At 55.1% G+C, this 14320-nt stretch overlaps 1 protein-coding gene across 1 annotated transcript in view; it reads left to right on the forward strand.

Annotated features, from left to right (window-relative positions):
• The first annotated feature begins 271 nt into the window (after positions 1-271).
• The window catches only part of IGFBP7 (insulin like growth factor binding protein 7), a 64853-nt gene continuing 50804 nt past the window's right edge, over positions 272-14320 (forward strand). The window contains exon 1 of the mRNA XM_051820240.3: positions 272-838. Coding sequence (XP_051676200.2) covers positions 364-838 — 475 coding nt within the window. The 5' untranslated portion in view covers positions 272-363. The remainder of the gene's footprint in view (positions 839-14320) is intronic.

The following is a 14320-nucleotide window of genomic DNA, read 5'->3' on the forward strand; positions in this document are numbered from 1 at the left end:
GTGTAACAGGGGCTCGGAGAATCTAACAGGTTAAAGGCCTGGTCGTCCCAAAGTCGTAGGGAGCACAAAGAGGCGACCCGGGAAGGCAGGGGCCCAGAGGGCGGTGAGCTGGGCCCGGGGGTCTGCGCAGGAGCCTGGCAGGGCGGGGACCCCGAGCCGGTGCCAGCGCCCGCCCCGCCCCGCCCCGCCCGCAGCAGCGCGCGAGCCCCACAGGCCCGGGAGGGCGGCGCGGCCGGCTCTCACCGCCCCGGGGAGTGGTTCCCGCGGGCCGGCCGGGCGGGGCAGCGCGTTTAAGGCGCCGGCCGGCCCGCGCCGCCCCACTCGCGCGCCCCGCCGCAGCCGCCGCGGACATCGCGCCTCGCCATGGAGCGGCCGGCTCTGCGCGCCCTGCTCCTCGGCGCAGCCGGGCTGCTGCTCCTGCTCCTGCCCCTCTCCTCTTCCTCCTCTTCGGACGCCTGCGGGCCCTGCGAGCCGGCCGCCTGCCCGCCCCTGCCCCCGCGGGGCTGCCCGCTGGGCGAGACGCGCGACGAGTGCGGCTGCTGCCCGGTGTGCGCCCGCGGCGAGGGCGAGCCGTGCGGGGGCGGCGGCGGCGGCAGGGGGCACTGCGCGCCGGGCATGGAGTGCGTGAAGAGCCGCAAGAGGCGGAAGGGTAAAGCGGGGGCAGCAGCCGGCGGCCCGGCGGTGAGCGGCGTGTGCGTGTGCAAGAGCCGCTACCCGGTGTGCGGCAGCGACGGCACCACCTACCCCAGCGGCTGCCAGCTGCGCGCCGCCAGCCTGCGCGCCGAGAGCCGCGGGGAGAAGACCATCAGCCAGGTCAGCAAGGGCACCTGCGAGCAAGGTGGGCACGCGCGGGGCCTCCGGCCGGCTGCTTCTTCTCCCTGGTGCTCTGCGTTCGGGCGGGCGGTGCGCGGGCCCGAGAGATGGAAGCCCGGACTTACCTCCTTGGGGAAGAGTAGGGCGAAGTTGGTGAAACCCGAGACGGGGCTTCCTGGGGGCGCTCGCTGGCTGGGTGTTGAGGGTTTCTACAATCGGATTTCCTATTTGTTAGTATTAAGGGAAAACTCGCTCGTTGGAAATGACCCATTCACGAACGGCAACCTGGCTAGCTAGGCAAAAATAAGACGCGGACTTGGAAGAAGGCTGTTACGGCGTAGTTTGTCTTGGGAACTTTATGGCTGTTGTGTTTTTTCTTGCTTGTTCCTTTTGCGGCACTTGTCTCCAGGATGCACCGTGGAGCGGGGATGCCTCTGAGGGTGTTGGATGATTGATTTGATCCCCGACAAATCTGAGCTTGTCATAAATAGGAAAACAAGGAGAGTCCCGACTTCCAAAAAAGAAAACCAGCTTCGACTCTCATGCCTGAAATAACATTTTCCATCAGCAGTGGTTTCCAGGGAAAGGTCGAAATTCCCCGTTGGCAGCCCTTCGGCTGCTCCCAGCCAAGGTGGAAGAGGGGAGGGGGGAGGCCGCTCTGAGAAGACAGAGCTGTTGCTTCTTTGCCTCATTTTCTAGATAATGATTCTTTCTTCAGAACTTTTCCCAGAAGGCCAGACCCTACGGGGTTGTGTGTCAGTTGTCTGAGAGTTCACCATTGAAAGCCTTAAATGGAGTAACTCACTGTTAACTGTTTGCAGTATCATCGCCTTAAACTTAAAAAAAAAATAATCACGCTGCAAGTAATCTGGGCTTCCATCAAACAGCCATTCCTCCCTTTCGTCTCCCTTGTGGTTCAGTTCCATTGTGGGGCGAGAATCGCGCTAAGAATTCATTCCACATATGGCGATGTTGTTGGGGAAGTTACAAGGAGTTTTTCCCCACAGCCTGTCAGCATGAAGGGCAGACGCGGGCCTTACCAGAGTGAGAGGTTACCTTTGTGATTGTTCAGGTGGGCTTCTTCCTCGGGTAGCCCGCAGCACGTCTTATCCTTTTCCTCTCCTGCTATCCCTGTAAACGCACTGTACAGCGATAGAACATCAAACACGGGCCCAGGCTCCCTGCTGACCGTGGGCACGCCACTCCTCCCACCTCCCCAGGCTGCAAGCTCCTTGGGCGTGTGCACCTGCCTTTTCTTTCCGTTTGGGGAGGACATTAGGAGAAATAGCATCAAAAACTGGAAACCTTGACATAAATGCACCCTTCTTTTCCAACGTGGACTAAGAGGTATGGGGTTGTGTGCCCGCCACTCATTCTAGGGGAATTCCAAGACGGCAGAAGCCAGTATGCGTCCAGCGGTGTATGCTTTTCCACCCCAGAGACAGATGGGGAGAAGACTGGGTGCCCTGACCCTGGCTGTATCCGGACAGTGGTGGAAGCAGGCCGGACAGAATACCCTTTACTTCTGTGCCATTCTGCCCTGGGGCTTTGCGAAGATTGGGACAACACATTTTTCTGGTTTCCTCTGGCTGTTTCCCGGAAGAAGCTTGAGTTACCGTATTGAGAGGGAGGAGGCATTGGGAGTCTGGGTCAGCCTGCTTCTAGTTCTCTTGGTCTCAGCTAACGCACACTGAATGAGCAGCTAGCTGGTGTCAGCGCTGTGCTTTGTGCCGTGCAGCCAGCGCACCAAGAATCAGGTCTTGCTGGTTTGTGCACTAGAGGCAGACACCCTGGAGTGAATCTCAATCCTCCCCTTCTTTGCTTTTAAAGCTCTTTTGTAAGATTTGTTCGGAAAGCAGAGTGACAGAGGGAAAGAGAGAGATCTGCTGTCCACTGACTTACTGCCCAAATGGCCAGGAACCCCATCCTGGCCTCCCACGTGGGTGGCAGGGCCCCAGACACTTGGACCATCTTCTGCTGCTTTCCCAGGTGCATTAGCAGGGAGCTGGATTAGATGTGGAGCAGCCAGGGCTTGAACCCACGTTCTGATGTGGGATGCCGGCGTTACAAGCAGCGGCTTGGCCTGCTGTGCCCCAACACCGGCCCCAGCCCCTTCTTTCCTGGGGTCACGACTTTCTTTCTGGAGGGACATCTTGGTCTGCTTGCTGTCTGTATCTCTGGGAAGCAAGGCCAAGCCGTCCTCCCGACCATCGGTCTGCGAGATAATGAGCGAATCATCTCAGACCCTGCCACTATCCCTGAACTTTGTGCCAGTAGATCTGACGAGGTCCCTGAGCCATGGGAGCTGCGAGGGGGATTGGACCGTTGACGTAGATGAGATGGAATGGGTACAGAGAAGCGAGGGCTCATCTGAACTCACAGGTGGAGAACAGAGTGCTCCATTACTCCTGTTCTTGGCCCTGCTCTGTCTCCACGGCTCCTGAGAACTGAGTTCCTTGGTTGTCCCGTTTTGGCCACTTTGATCCTGTTGGGTACCATCCTCTGTTCTCCCTCAGAATTCGTTTTCACTGATTCAGCCCCTTCTTTGTACCTTCGTGACCAAGTTCATGCCGCCAGCAGGCGTAGAGTCTTCACCGTATGCCAGCGTCCTGCCATTTTGACCACGTGCCTCCGGCCTCCTTGATGCTCCGGCTACAGGAGGTGTTTCCGTTCTCACTTCCACACTGGTTTCTTCCTGCCTCTGTGCCCGTGTAGATGCTGTGCCTTCGGCCTGGACCGCGTCCCCACCTCTGCACATGCCCGCCCTTTCTCCTCCCTTTGAACTCTGACCTGGCCACTTGCTCTGTGATGCACTCTGCCCCGTGATGATGTCCTTGGCCTTCAGAGCTCTGTGTGCACGTGAGCCGTGTCTGTTTGCAGGACGCACCATAGCACGGTTGCACCCAGGACTCCCTGGGTGTGACTCCTAACCGCTTGCAAACCATAGCCTTGAGCCCTTTCTGATCTCCGTGCCCATGGGTGGCCTGGCTTGTGAAATGCAGTTGTAACCACGCCCGTCCCACAGGGCTGCCCTTAAAGACTGTCCACAGGGAGCCCCTGATGAATATTAACATGCATAGTTTTTCATCATAGGAATTTTCCACAATCTTTTTTGAAGACCCCCCCTCCACGCATTTCAAAACTGTTTTGCACCAAAATAAACTTATCTTTAAATTCCAGTTTCCACCAAATTTTTGAAGTACCCTTATATGTCCGCAAGGCCTGTATCAGTGCCTGGTATGCTTGAGACACCAGTGGGATGAATGAATGAATGAATGAATGATGGGACCGCCGCTGCCCTCCTGTCAGGGTAAGTGGCCGGGAATAAGATGATGAGCCCCCTTCTCGTGCACTTTAGTTTGAGCTTCAGGCAGAAGCAGATACGTCCCTGTAATCCTGTGTGCTGTGATGAACAGCCACAGGGAACCGGGCTAGAGGTGGGGCGGGCAGAGCCGTGCCAAGCACCCACGCAAGGGTCCCAGCTAGGGGAGGGAGCGCGAGGCAGGGCAGGGGACAAGAACCAGTTTGGCTGTTCTAGACTAGACTGTGCTTCCTTCCAGACTCCGGGGTTGCCTTGTCCCTGGCCACTTTGTAAATATTTGTTGAGTAGACAAAGCAGTTCCCTCAAGGAAGTGCCTTCCCAGGGGATGCATGGGCGTGGACGCTCCTGCCCATTGCGGTCTTTTCTTCTGCCTTCCTGAGCCTTCCTGAGCTCTATGAGCTCTTGGGCCCCACCCCCCACCCCCAACCCCCCACCCCCCCACCCCCCCCCACCCCCGTCTTCCACTCTCCTCATGCTGATCCCAGGTGGGCACTTCCCCTAGCCCATCCCAAATTTCCACTCCCCTCACTGCCTAGGACACTGGAAACAGCTTCAGCCATCATTTAGATTCCAGAAACTCATTTTGTTGGGTGAGCTTGAAATATTTGTCCTTTGGGAAGCTCATCTTAGACTCACTTTATTTTCATCTTGTTAGCATGCTATTTAAATGCCTGTATTCTGTGATGGTCCCTCAGTGCACTTAGGGACTTCGTGGACAGTTGACACGAGGGTTCGGGAATTAAATGAAATCGTCCTATGGTCTGATTTATCTCGGGGGTGTATGAGTTGGTACAGGGCTGTGGTCACCAAGCAGGGTCACATCCTAACTGAGACGACGAGGAGGAGAAGAGTGAGTGTGGAGTCATCCGTACAGATGACAAGGGAGTGCATGTACAAGGGAGTGCTGTTCAGCCTGGAGCAAGGGGCTCCAGCCATTTGCGACAGCATAGGTGAGCCAGCAGGGCGTTAAGCCCAGAGAATTGAGCCAGGCACAGAAAGACGAATGCTGCATGCTCTCACTTATGGGTGGAATCGGGGAAAATCCCACTGGGGCTGGCGCTGGGTTAGGCCACTGATTGCAACACCTGCAGCCCATGTGAGAGTGGGGGTTTGAGTCCCGGCTGTTCTGCTTCTGATCCCGCTTCCTGCTAACGCGCCTATGAAAGCAGCAGAGCATGGCCCACGGGCTTGCGCCCTTGCCACCCACGTGGGAGACCGAGTTCCCGGCTCCCAGCTTTGGTCCCCGTCTAGCCCCAGCCATTGCAGGCATGTGTTGAAAGAACAGAACATTTCAGTGAGTTAACTCAAGTGAGCTGCTGTCCATCGTGGTGTGGCGATCAGTAGCCGTGTGCTGCTGAAGCTAGCTGGCAGAGTAGCTGTTCAGTGTTGCAGGAGACGCACCCCTTGTTAGCTGGACGCAGCCGTTCCGCGAGGTCCACATATGGAAAATGTCACGTGGTGCGCACGGTTTTTACTTGTCACATACGGGAGCCAAGCAGAGCGCTGTGAGCTGAAGCATGAGGCTGTGCCTCCTGGGGAGAGCTGGGTGGTGGTGACCATGCCCCCCCACCCCGAGCTGGGCCAGGGAGGGTGGTGGGGCAGGCAGGCCCCATTTCCCTCCAGGGAGCCAACGCGGGATTGGATCCAGGCTATGGGAAGCTGGCCCTTGGCACCCTCAGGAGTGCGGATTGCAACATGGTGGCCACAGTGAGAGCCTGGTCCCCGCCCGCGTGTCTCCAGCGCTTTGCCTCTGCCCATTGCAATGCTGTGTCTCCAGGGGCTGCTCCCGTCTCTGGCTCCCTCAGATCTGAAAGACAGAGGTCGCTTCTCCAAGGGTCTGCCCTGGCCCAATAGAAACGCTTGTAAAATTCTTCTCAGTTGCTTTTTTTGGGGTCAACGCTATGGCGTACCTGGTCAGGCCTGGCGCCAGCATCCCGTGTGGATGCGGGTTTGTGTCCCAGCTGCTCTACTTCTGATCCAGATCCCTACTAAATGCACCTTCAGAAAGCAGTGGAAGATGCTTTAAAAAAAAAAATTGCAGCCGGCGCCGCGGCTCACTAGGCTAATCCTCCACCTGCGGTGCTGGCACCCTGGGTTCTAGTCCCAGTCGGGGCACCAGATTCTGTCCCGGTCACTCCTCTTCCTGTCCAGCTCTCTGCTGTGGCCCGGGAGTGCAGTGGAGGATGGCCCAAGTCCTTGGGCCCTGCACCCCATGGGAGACCAGGAGAAGCACCTGGCTCCTGCCTTCAGATCAGTGTGGTGTGCCGGCTGCAGCGGCCATTGGGGGCTGAACCAACGGCAAAGGAAGACCTTTCTCTCTGTCTCTCTTTCTCACTGTCCACTCTGCCTGTCAAAAAAAAATTTTTGCTTTTTTGGAGCAGAGAAACTTCTAGAACAGTGAGTGAATCACAGGCTGCTTTCTTATAGCATTGCATACCTTTAATCGTGGCATTTTTTAAAAAGATTTATTTATTTATTTGAAAGAGTTACATAGAGGGAGGGGAGGGAAAGAGAAAGAGAGATAGAAAATTCTTCCATCTGCTGGTTCACTCCCCTAATGACTGCAGTGGCCCTGACTGGACCAAGCCAAAGCCAGGAGCCAGGAGCTTCTTCCAGGTCTCCCACGTGGGTGCAGGGGCCAAGCACCTGGGCCATCTTCCGCTGCTTTCCCAGGTACGTTAGGGAGCTGGGTCAGAAGTGGAGCAGCCAGGACTTGAACCGGCGCCCAGGTGGGATGCCAGTGTCGCAGGTGGTGGCCCTAGTCATGGCATTGTGGGAAAGACCTGAGGGACTGGAGCAGCTGTGGGAAAGAACTTGCCTGGAAGGAGAGGATTTCAGATGCCTTGGGGAGGAAGCCATCCCAAGCACAAGTTAGGGTTTCTGCAGAGTTAAGGAACCAGCGAGTGAAGGGGCGGGCCCCAGCCTACTGCCGTGCAGGGAGACAGAATTCAGACGCCTGGGATTAAGTAGCCGCGGGCACACAGCCGTGGAGAACGTTCCAGTGCCCTCACGTGCTCACGGGCCAGTCAGGAGGAGGAGGGCGGGCTCTGTGACACCGCCTCCTCGCACACGGAGCAGCTCTGCGGTGGAGTGGTTCAGCTGAGCCCGCATTTCTGCACAGCCTGGAATACCCTTTGGCCTGCCCTGGAGCCACTGCAACCTAGAAGAAACTGCCTTATAAGGCTGTCTTCTGGAAAGTTCTCAGAACTCCCCCCCTCCCAGCCTTCCCGGCTCCTCCGTCTTCCGCCGTCGGATAGGATTCTCTGCTTTCTCTGCCTCAGGTCCCTGCACAGTGTCTGACCTCACAATAGGTGTTAACCGCGGGACAAGTAGCATCTTGTGTTTCTGACTGTGAAAAGGGAGACCCTGAGTTGTTGTCATGGGATCCCTAAGCCAGGGGCGGATGAGAGGGACAGAGTGGGCGCAGCAGAAGGCTTCGAAATGGAGGGAGACGGGTAAATTAACGCACCTGCTATTATTCTAGGCAATTTGAAAGGTTTCCCAGGAGTCCTTGACCCTTTATGAGTGGGGAGGAGAGGGGAGGGCCAGAAATGACCAAAGGGGGTGTCCCCAAGGCCTGTCCTGGTGGGTTTTCCCCATCATTCAAGACCGCCTCCCTCTCCCCAGCAAGACCTCTGAGTAAGCAGGGAGATCGGAGAACAGAGAGAGAATGTTTCTCTCTTCACCCGCCACCCACAGTGCCAGCCCCAAGGTTAATTTTTAAGTTGATAATTTTGTCTGACCCACGCAAATGGCCCTTGGGGAAAAGAGGCTTCCCTATCCTCCCTCCTCCCATAACATCTGCCTCCTGGGAACAAAGACTGCAACCACGTGTTGTGGTGAGTAATCATGATAATTGATGTCCGCATACTTTGTGGTTCTTTACAGTTTACAGGTGGCTTCCGTAGCTGTCTCCTCATTTGCTACTCAACAGCCTGGGGTGGCCGGCATTGTATCGCACAGGCTAAGCCACCACTTGCAATGCCAGCCTCCCATATCAGAGCACCAGTTCAAGTCCTGCCTGCTCCACTTCCAGTCTGGCTCAGTCCTAGTGCAGCCGGGAAGCTTGGGCCCCAGACTCGGGTGAAGCTCCTGGCTCCTGGCTTCTGCCTGGCCCAACCCTGACTGTTGTGGCCATTTGGGGAATGAAATAGCAGAGATCTCTCTCTCTCTCCCTCTCTCTGCCTTCCAAATAAATGAAAGAAATCTAAAAAGAAAAGAAATAACACAGGCCGGCTCCGCGGCTCAATAGGCTAATCCTCCGCCTTGCAGCGCCGGCACACGAGGTTCTAGTCCCGGTCGGGGCGCCGGATTCTGTCCCGGTTGCCCCTCTTCCAGGCCAGCTCTCTGCTATGGCCCGGGAGTGCAGTGAAGGATGGCCCAAGTCCTTGGGCCTTGCACCCGCATGGGAGACCAGGAGAAGCACCTGGCTCCTGCCTTCGGATCAGCGCGGTGCGCCGGCCACAGCGCACTGGCTGCAGCGGCCATTGGAGGGTGAACCAAAGGCAAAGGAAGACCTTTCTCTCTGTCTCTCTCTCTCTCTCTCACTGTCCACTCTGCCTGTCAAAAAAAAAAATGAAAGAAAAACAAAAAGAAAAGAAAAAAGAAATAACACAAAAGCTGAGAGAGGTGTTATCCCAGTTTCCGGGTAGAGATGCTGCCGGTCAGCCTGCCCCCTGCTGGCCAGCAGCTCCGGCTCTCAACATCTGTGAACACAGTCCAGGAGCTGGAGCCCTCTACGTTTTCCCTTCTATAAATCTGAAATTGCCCCCCCCCCCAAAAAAAAAAGTTTAAAATTTAAAACAGAAGATGAAGTAAAGAGTCAATCCCTTAGATATGAAAAACTTCAGAATCTCATCATGAAATTATTTCCCTTAGGTTTGCCTTCTGACGAGTCAACAAGGGGCCTGTTTATAAAATACGCCCGTGTCTGCACAGGGCTAAAGGAGCTCTTTTGTCAGTTTGCCTCAAATCAGAGCTCTGTGCGATCACCAAGTTCATGTCAGAGTTTAATTGGCTTTGCGTGGTGTGTGCAGTGTGCCTTATCCTAAACATCACGTTACATTTAGGGAAAGAAGGTCTTTTTTTTTTTTAAAGATTTATTTATTTATTTATTTGAAAGTCAGAGTTAGAGATCTTCCACCTGCTGGTTTACTCCCCAGATGGCGGTAGTGCCCAGGCCAAAGCCAACAGCTTCACCCAGGTCTCCCATGTGGGTGCAGGGCCCAAGCACTTGGGCCATCCTTTTGCCGCTTTCCCAGGCGCATTAGCAGGGAGCTAGACAGGAAGTGGAGCCCCAGGACTCGATATGGGATGCGGGCACTGCAAATGGCTGCTTAGCCCATTACACCAGAGTGCCAGCTCCGGTTTTGAGTGTCTAAAAAGGGGAGGAAAGAACCCTTCGGGCAGAGACGCGGCTGGCCGTGGCAGGGCCTCGTCCTCTCCCTGAGTGACAAGCGCCCCGAGGCACGTCATCCACGTCACCAACCATCAGCGGCAGAGTCAGGTGGTTGGAATGGGAAAGCTTCAGATCTGACATCTGCTCTGCTCTCTTCTGGCCTGACCGCAAGCCAGGAAGAAAACGCATCAGGAAATAGATCTCCTGGAGCATTTGCAAGGCTTTGAAGGCGACCACACAGAGAAGAGACTCAGAGCAGCTCCAGCCCGACCCTGCTCCGGGGGTTGGGGGGGTTGGGGAGGGGCTTCAGAACTTTCTGCTCGGGGAGCAGAGACCCCACAGAGCATTTCAGCAGCAGCTTCCAGGGGGTCCCTCGGGAAGCCCCGGAGCTTTGATGGAGAAAGATGCTTTAGAGGGAGCCATGCAGCAAAGCCTCTCATTAGAGCTGGGCCAGGCTGGGGCTGAGCCAGGGGCTGGAGAGACCCAGACCTAGAGCTGTCAGCCCATGGTGGGGGGAGGGGGCAGGCTGGGGCTGAGCCAGGGGCTGGAGAGACCCAGACCTAGAGCTGTCAGCCCATGGTGGGGGGAGGGGGCAGGCTGGGGCTGAGCCAGGGGCTGGAGAGACCCAGACCTAGAGCTGTCAGCCCATGGTGGGGGGAGGGGGCAGGCTGGGGCTGAGCCAGGGGCTGGAGAGACCCAGACCTGGGAGTCCCACCCTCCCTCTGCTCAGGTGCGAGGGAGAAGCTGAGCAGGCCCGGTCCTGGCTTCCCTGCTGGCATTAATGCAATGCGTTTGGCTTCTCCACCCACTTCCCCCCTTCCCCAACCCTTTCTTAATTACGCAGCCTGGCTGCCAGCAAACTTATAAATGGTGAGGCCTGCTCAGTCCACTCCTCTGGCTCCATCCCCAGACTCCGGAGCCCCACCTGATGATCCCTCCTGAGACAGCAAGTGAGAGCTTGGCTGCCGCCTGTGAATGCAGCCCGCCCAGTCCTCACCGCCCAGGAGAGAAGGCCGCCCCTTTTCTTGACGCTCCCTTGGGGTACAGTTTTTGCCAATGTCTTTTTTTTTTTAAACGATTCTTTCTTAGATCTCTTTCTCTTTTTATTATTATTATTATTATTTGACAGGCAGAGTGGACAGTGAGAGAGAGAGACAGAGAGAAAGGTCTTCCTTTGCCGTTGGTTCACCCTCCAATGGCCACCACGGCCGGCGCACCGTGCTAATCCGATGGCAGGAGCCAGGTGCTTCTCCTGGTCTCCCATGGGGTGCAGGGCCCAAGCACTTGGGCCATCCTCCACTGCACTCCCGGGCCATAGCAGAGAGCTGGCCTGGAAGAGGGGCAACCGGGACAGAATCCAGCGCCCCGACCGGGACTAGAACCCAGTGTGCCGGCGCTGCAAGGTGGAGGATTAGCCTAGTGAGCTACGGCGCCGTCCTGCCAACGTCTTAGAACCTGAATCCCCTCAGCACACAAGCACCAAAGCCACAGCCCCTCTCAGGACAAGCCCAGGAGGTGGGGGATAGACCCACAGCCCCGTGGTAACCGTGTACTTCACTGGGCTCTGGCGCTGTCCCCACCAGTTGCCTTGAGCTTGTTGTGCTGGGTCACCCAGCTGCAGAGGCTTGGCCAGCACGTGGGAGGGAGTATGAGGGGCTTGTAACGGTTCATGGAAAGCACACCTTGCAGACAAACTCTGTGTTTTTTTAGGACACCACTAGGACTTGAAGATGGCCCATGTCCTTGTGCCCCTGCACCTACATGGGAGACCCAGAAGAAGCTCCTGGCTCCTAATTTGGATTGGCACAGCTGCGTCCGTTGCCTGTGTTGCCCTCTCTGAGTGAAGTGGCAGGATCGTAGTCTTGTGGGCAGATCCCCAGAAGCGTCCATTCTGCTCTGCCAGAATTCTAGGGCAGAACTGCATCTCGTAAGGTGCTGGAGGCCAGGTGCAGACTGTCTGAAGGCCCACACCCTGGCTTTGCTCTTTTGTGCTTTGAGGCATGCAATATTTCCATCTTCCAACTCCATGTCACACTATTTCCTATTGCACTTTTTACATAAAGAATCATTTAAGGAGGCCGGTATTGTGGCGTAATGGGTCCAGCATCTCATATGGGTGCCAGTTTGAGTCCTGGCTGCTCCACTTCCGATTCAGCTCCCTGCTAATGCGCCTGGGATAGCCGTGGGAAATGGCCCAAGTGCCTGGGCCCCTGCACCCACATGGGAGGCCCAGAAGAAACTCCTGGCTCCTGGCTTTGGCCTGGCCCAGCTCTAGATGTTGCAGCCTTATGGAGAGTGAACCAACAAGTGGAGGACCTCTCTCTCCCTTCCTCTCTCGCCCTTCCTCTCTCTCTCTCTCTCTGCGACTCTGCCTTTCAAATAGATAAAACTCTTTTTTTTAAATCACCTGAATTTTTAGAGGTCACTCATTCAGTAGTCATTGGCCCATCCCCTCCCTCCCTCCTCCCCCCCTCTCTTTCTCTCTCTCTCTAAAGATTTGCTTATTTATTCATTTGAAAGAATTACAGAGAGAGACCCTCCATATTGGCCTGACTGAAGCCAGGAGCCAGGAGCTTCTTCTGGGTCTCCCACCTGAGTGCAGGGGCCCAAGCACTTGGGCCGTCCTCCACTGCTTTCCCAGGCACATTAGCAGGAGCTGGATCAGAAGCGGAGCAGCCAGGACTTGAACCGGTGCCCATATGAGATGCCAGCATCACAGGTGGCAGCTTTACCTGCTGCGCCACAGTGCTGGCCCTGGCCCATCTCATCCCTAAATAGTGAGCCAGTATTTTATGTGAAGGACATGTTTGATAATTTTTCTGGGTTGGTTCCTTTTATTAAAATCATTTAAAGTATCAGTTCCAATTAAGAAACATGAACTAGGATCACAGTTTGAGAGAAAACGAGTTTAATTAGTGCCCACTGGGTACACCTCAGGTGCTATCTTTGGCTTTTAGAAATACAAAAGTCCTGGCTGGCGCCGCGGCTCACTAGGCTAATCCTCTGCCTGCGGCGCCGGTACCCCGGGTTCTAGTCCTGGTCGGGGCACCGGATTCTGTCTCAGTTGCCCCTCTTCCAGTCCAGCCCTCTGCTATGGCCAGGGAGTGCAGTGGAGGATGGCCCAAGTGCTTGGGCCCTGCACCCCATGGGAGACCAGGAGAAGCACCTGGCTCCTGGCTTCGGATCGGCATAGCTCCGGCCATAGTGGCCATTTGTGGGGTGAACTAACAGGAGGAAGACCTTTCTCTCTCTCTCTCCCTCTCACTAACTCTGCCTGTCAAAAAAAAAAAAAAAAGAAAAGAAAGAAATAGAAAAGTCTGTTGCTGCAATTTAAGCATCTCTTCTTTGGCTTACACGTGTGGCCTAAACTGAGCAGGAACTCATCGGAAAAACCATGACGTTGGGACCCAGCTCTGTGGCATTGTGCTCTGTGCCACCTGCAGTGCTGGCATCCCATATGGGTGCTGGTTCAAGTCCTGGCTGCTCCACTTCTGATCCAGCTCTATGCTATGGCCTGGGAAAGCAGTAGAAGGTGGCCCAAGTCCTTGGGCCCCTGTTCCTGCATAGGAGACCTGGAAGAAGCTCCTGGCTCCTGGCTTTACGTCCAAAAATGGGAATTATATGGTCACTTATGACAGAGCAAAACTGGGTTAAATTATCCCTTTTAGCATTTTTTTATCTACTTAATACTATTGGTTGAACTCTTTAATTAACACACAATTATTCTTAGGTGTTTAAATTTAACTGAAAAGTGATCCCTGTTAAATATAAGAGTGGGAATTAAGAGAGGGAGGAGATGTATAATTTGGCACATGCTCAATCAGACTTGCCCCAAATGATAGAGTTAGAAACGTGTCAGGGGATTCCAATTCAATCCCAACAAGGTGGCATGTACCAACACCATCTCACTAGTCAAAGTGATCAATTTCAAGTCACAATAGATCATAATGATAGGTCTAAGGGTCAAAGGGATCACGTAAACAAGACTAGTGTCTGCTAATACTAACTGATAGAATTAAAAAGTAGAGAATGATCCAACATGAGAAACGGGATACACAGCAGACTCATAGAATGGCAGATGTCCTAAACAGCACTCTGGCCTCAGAATCAGCCCTTAAGGCACACGGATCTGGCTGAAAAGCCCATGGGAGTATTTCAGGCATGGAAAGCCAAGACACTCTGGCAAAAAAAAAAAAAAAAAAAAAAAAAAAAAAAAAAAAGGCAGAGTTACAGAGAGGCAGATAGAAAGAGAGAGGTCTTCCATCTGCTGGTTCACTTCCCAATGGCTGGAGCTGCACTGACCCAAAGCCAGGAGCTAGGAGCTTCTTCCAGATCGCCCACGTGGGTGCAGGGGCTCAAGGACTTGGGCCATCCTCTACTGCTTTCCCAGGCCACAGCAGAGAGCTGGATTGGAAGTGGAGCAGCCAGGACTCGAACCGGTGCCCATATGGGATGCCGACACTGCATGCGTCAGGGTTACCCACTATGCCACAGCACCGGCCCCAGGAATGAACTGCTGCACTAACTCTTGGTCCAGTTTAGCAAACGCACATGCTGTCCCTGTGTCCACTACCCTGTGACAGCCTGGTTTTGCCTTGCACCCCACAGCAGTGGGACTTCCATTCTGGAAGGCACCAGTGAGAAGTGTGCACTTCCCTGAGTTGTAGCAGAAGAGGCAGTGAGAGTCGCAGGGTGCCTCCCCAGGCCTCTAAAATCCACAGGCATGAGGAGCTCAACACCTCTCCACCCTTGATTGTTAGTCATTGGAAGCATATTTTTCTGTGCTA

The sequence above is a fragment of the Oryctolagus cuniculus genome, chromosome 8 (assembly GCF_051225735.1).
Source record: "Oryctolagus cuniculus isolate XC-2025 breed Fujian yellow rabbit chromosome 8, ASM5122573v1, whole genome shotgun sequence".
Taxonomy (NCBI): domain Eukaryota; kingdom Metazoa; phylum Chordata; class Mammalia; order Lagomorpha; family Leporidae; genus Oryctolagus; species Oryctolagus cuniculus.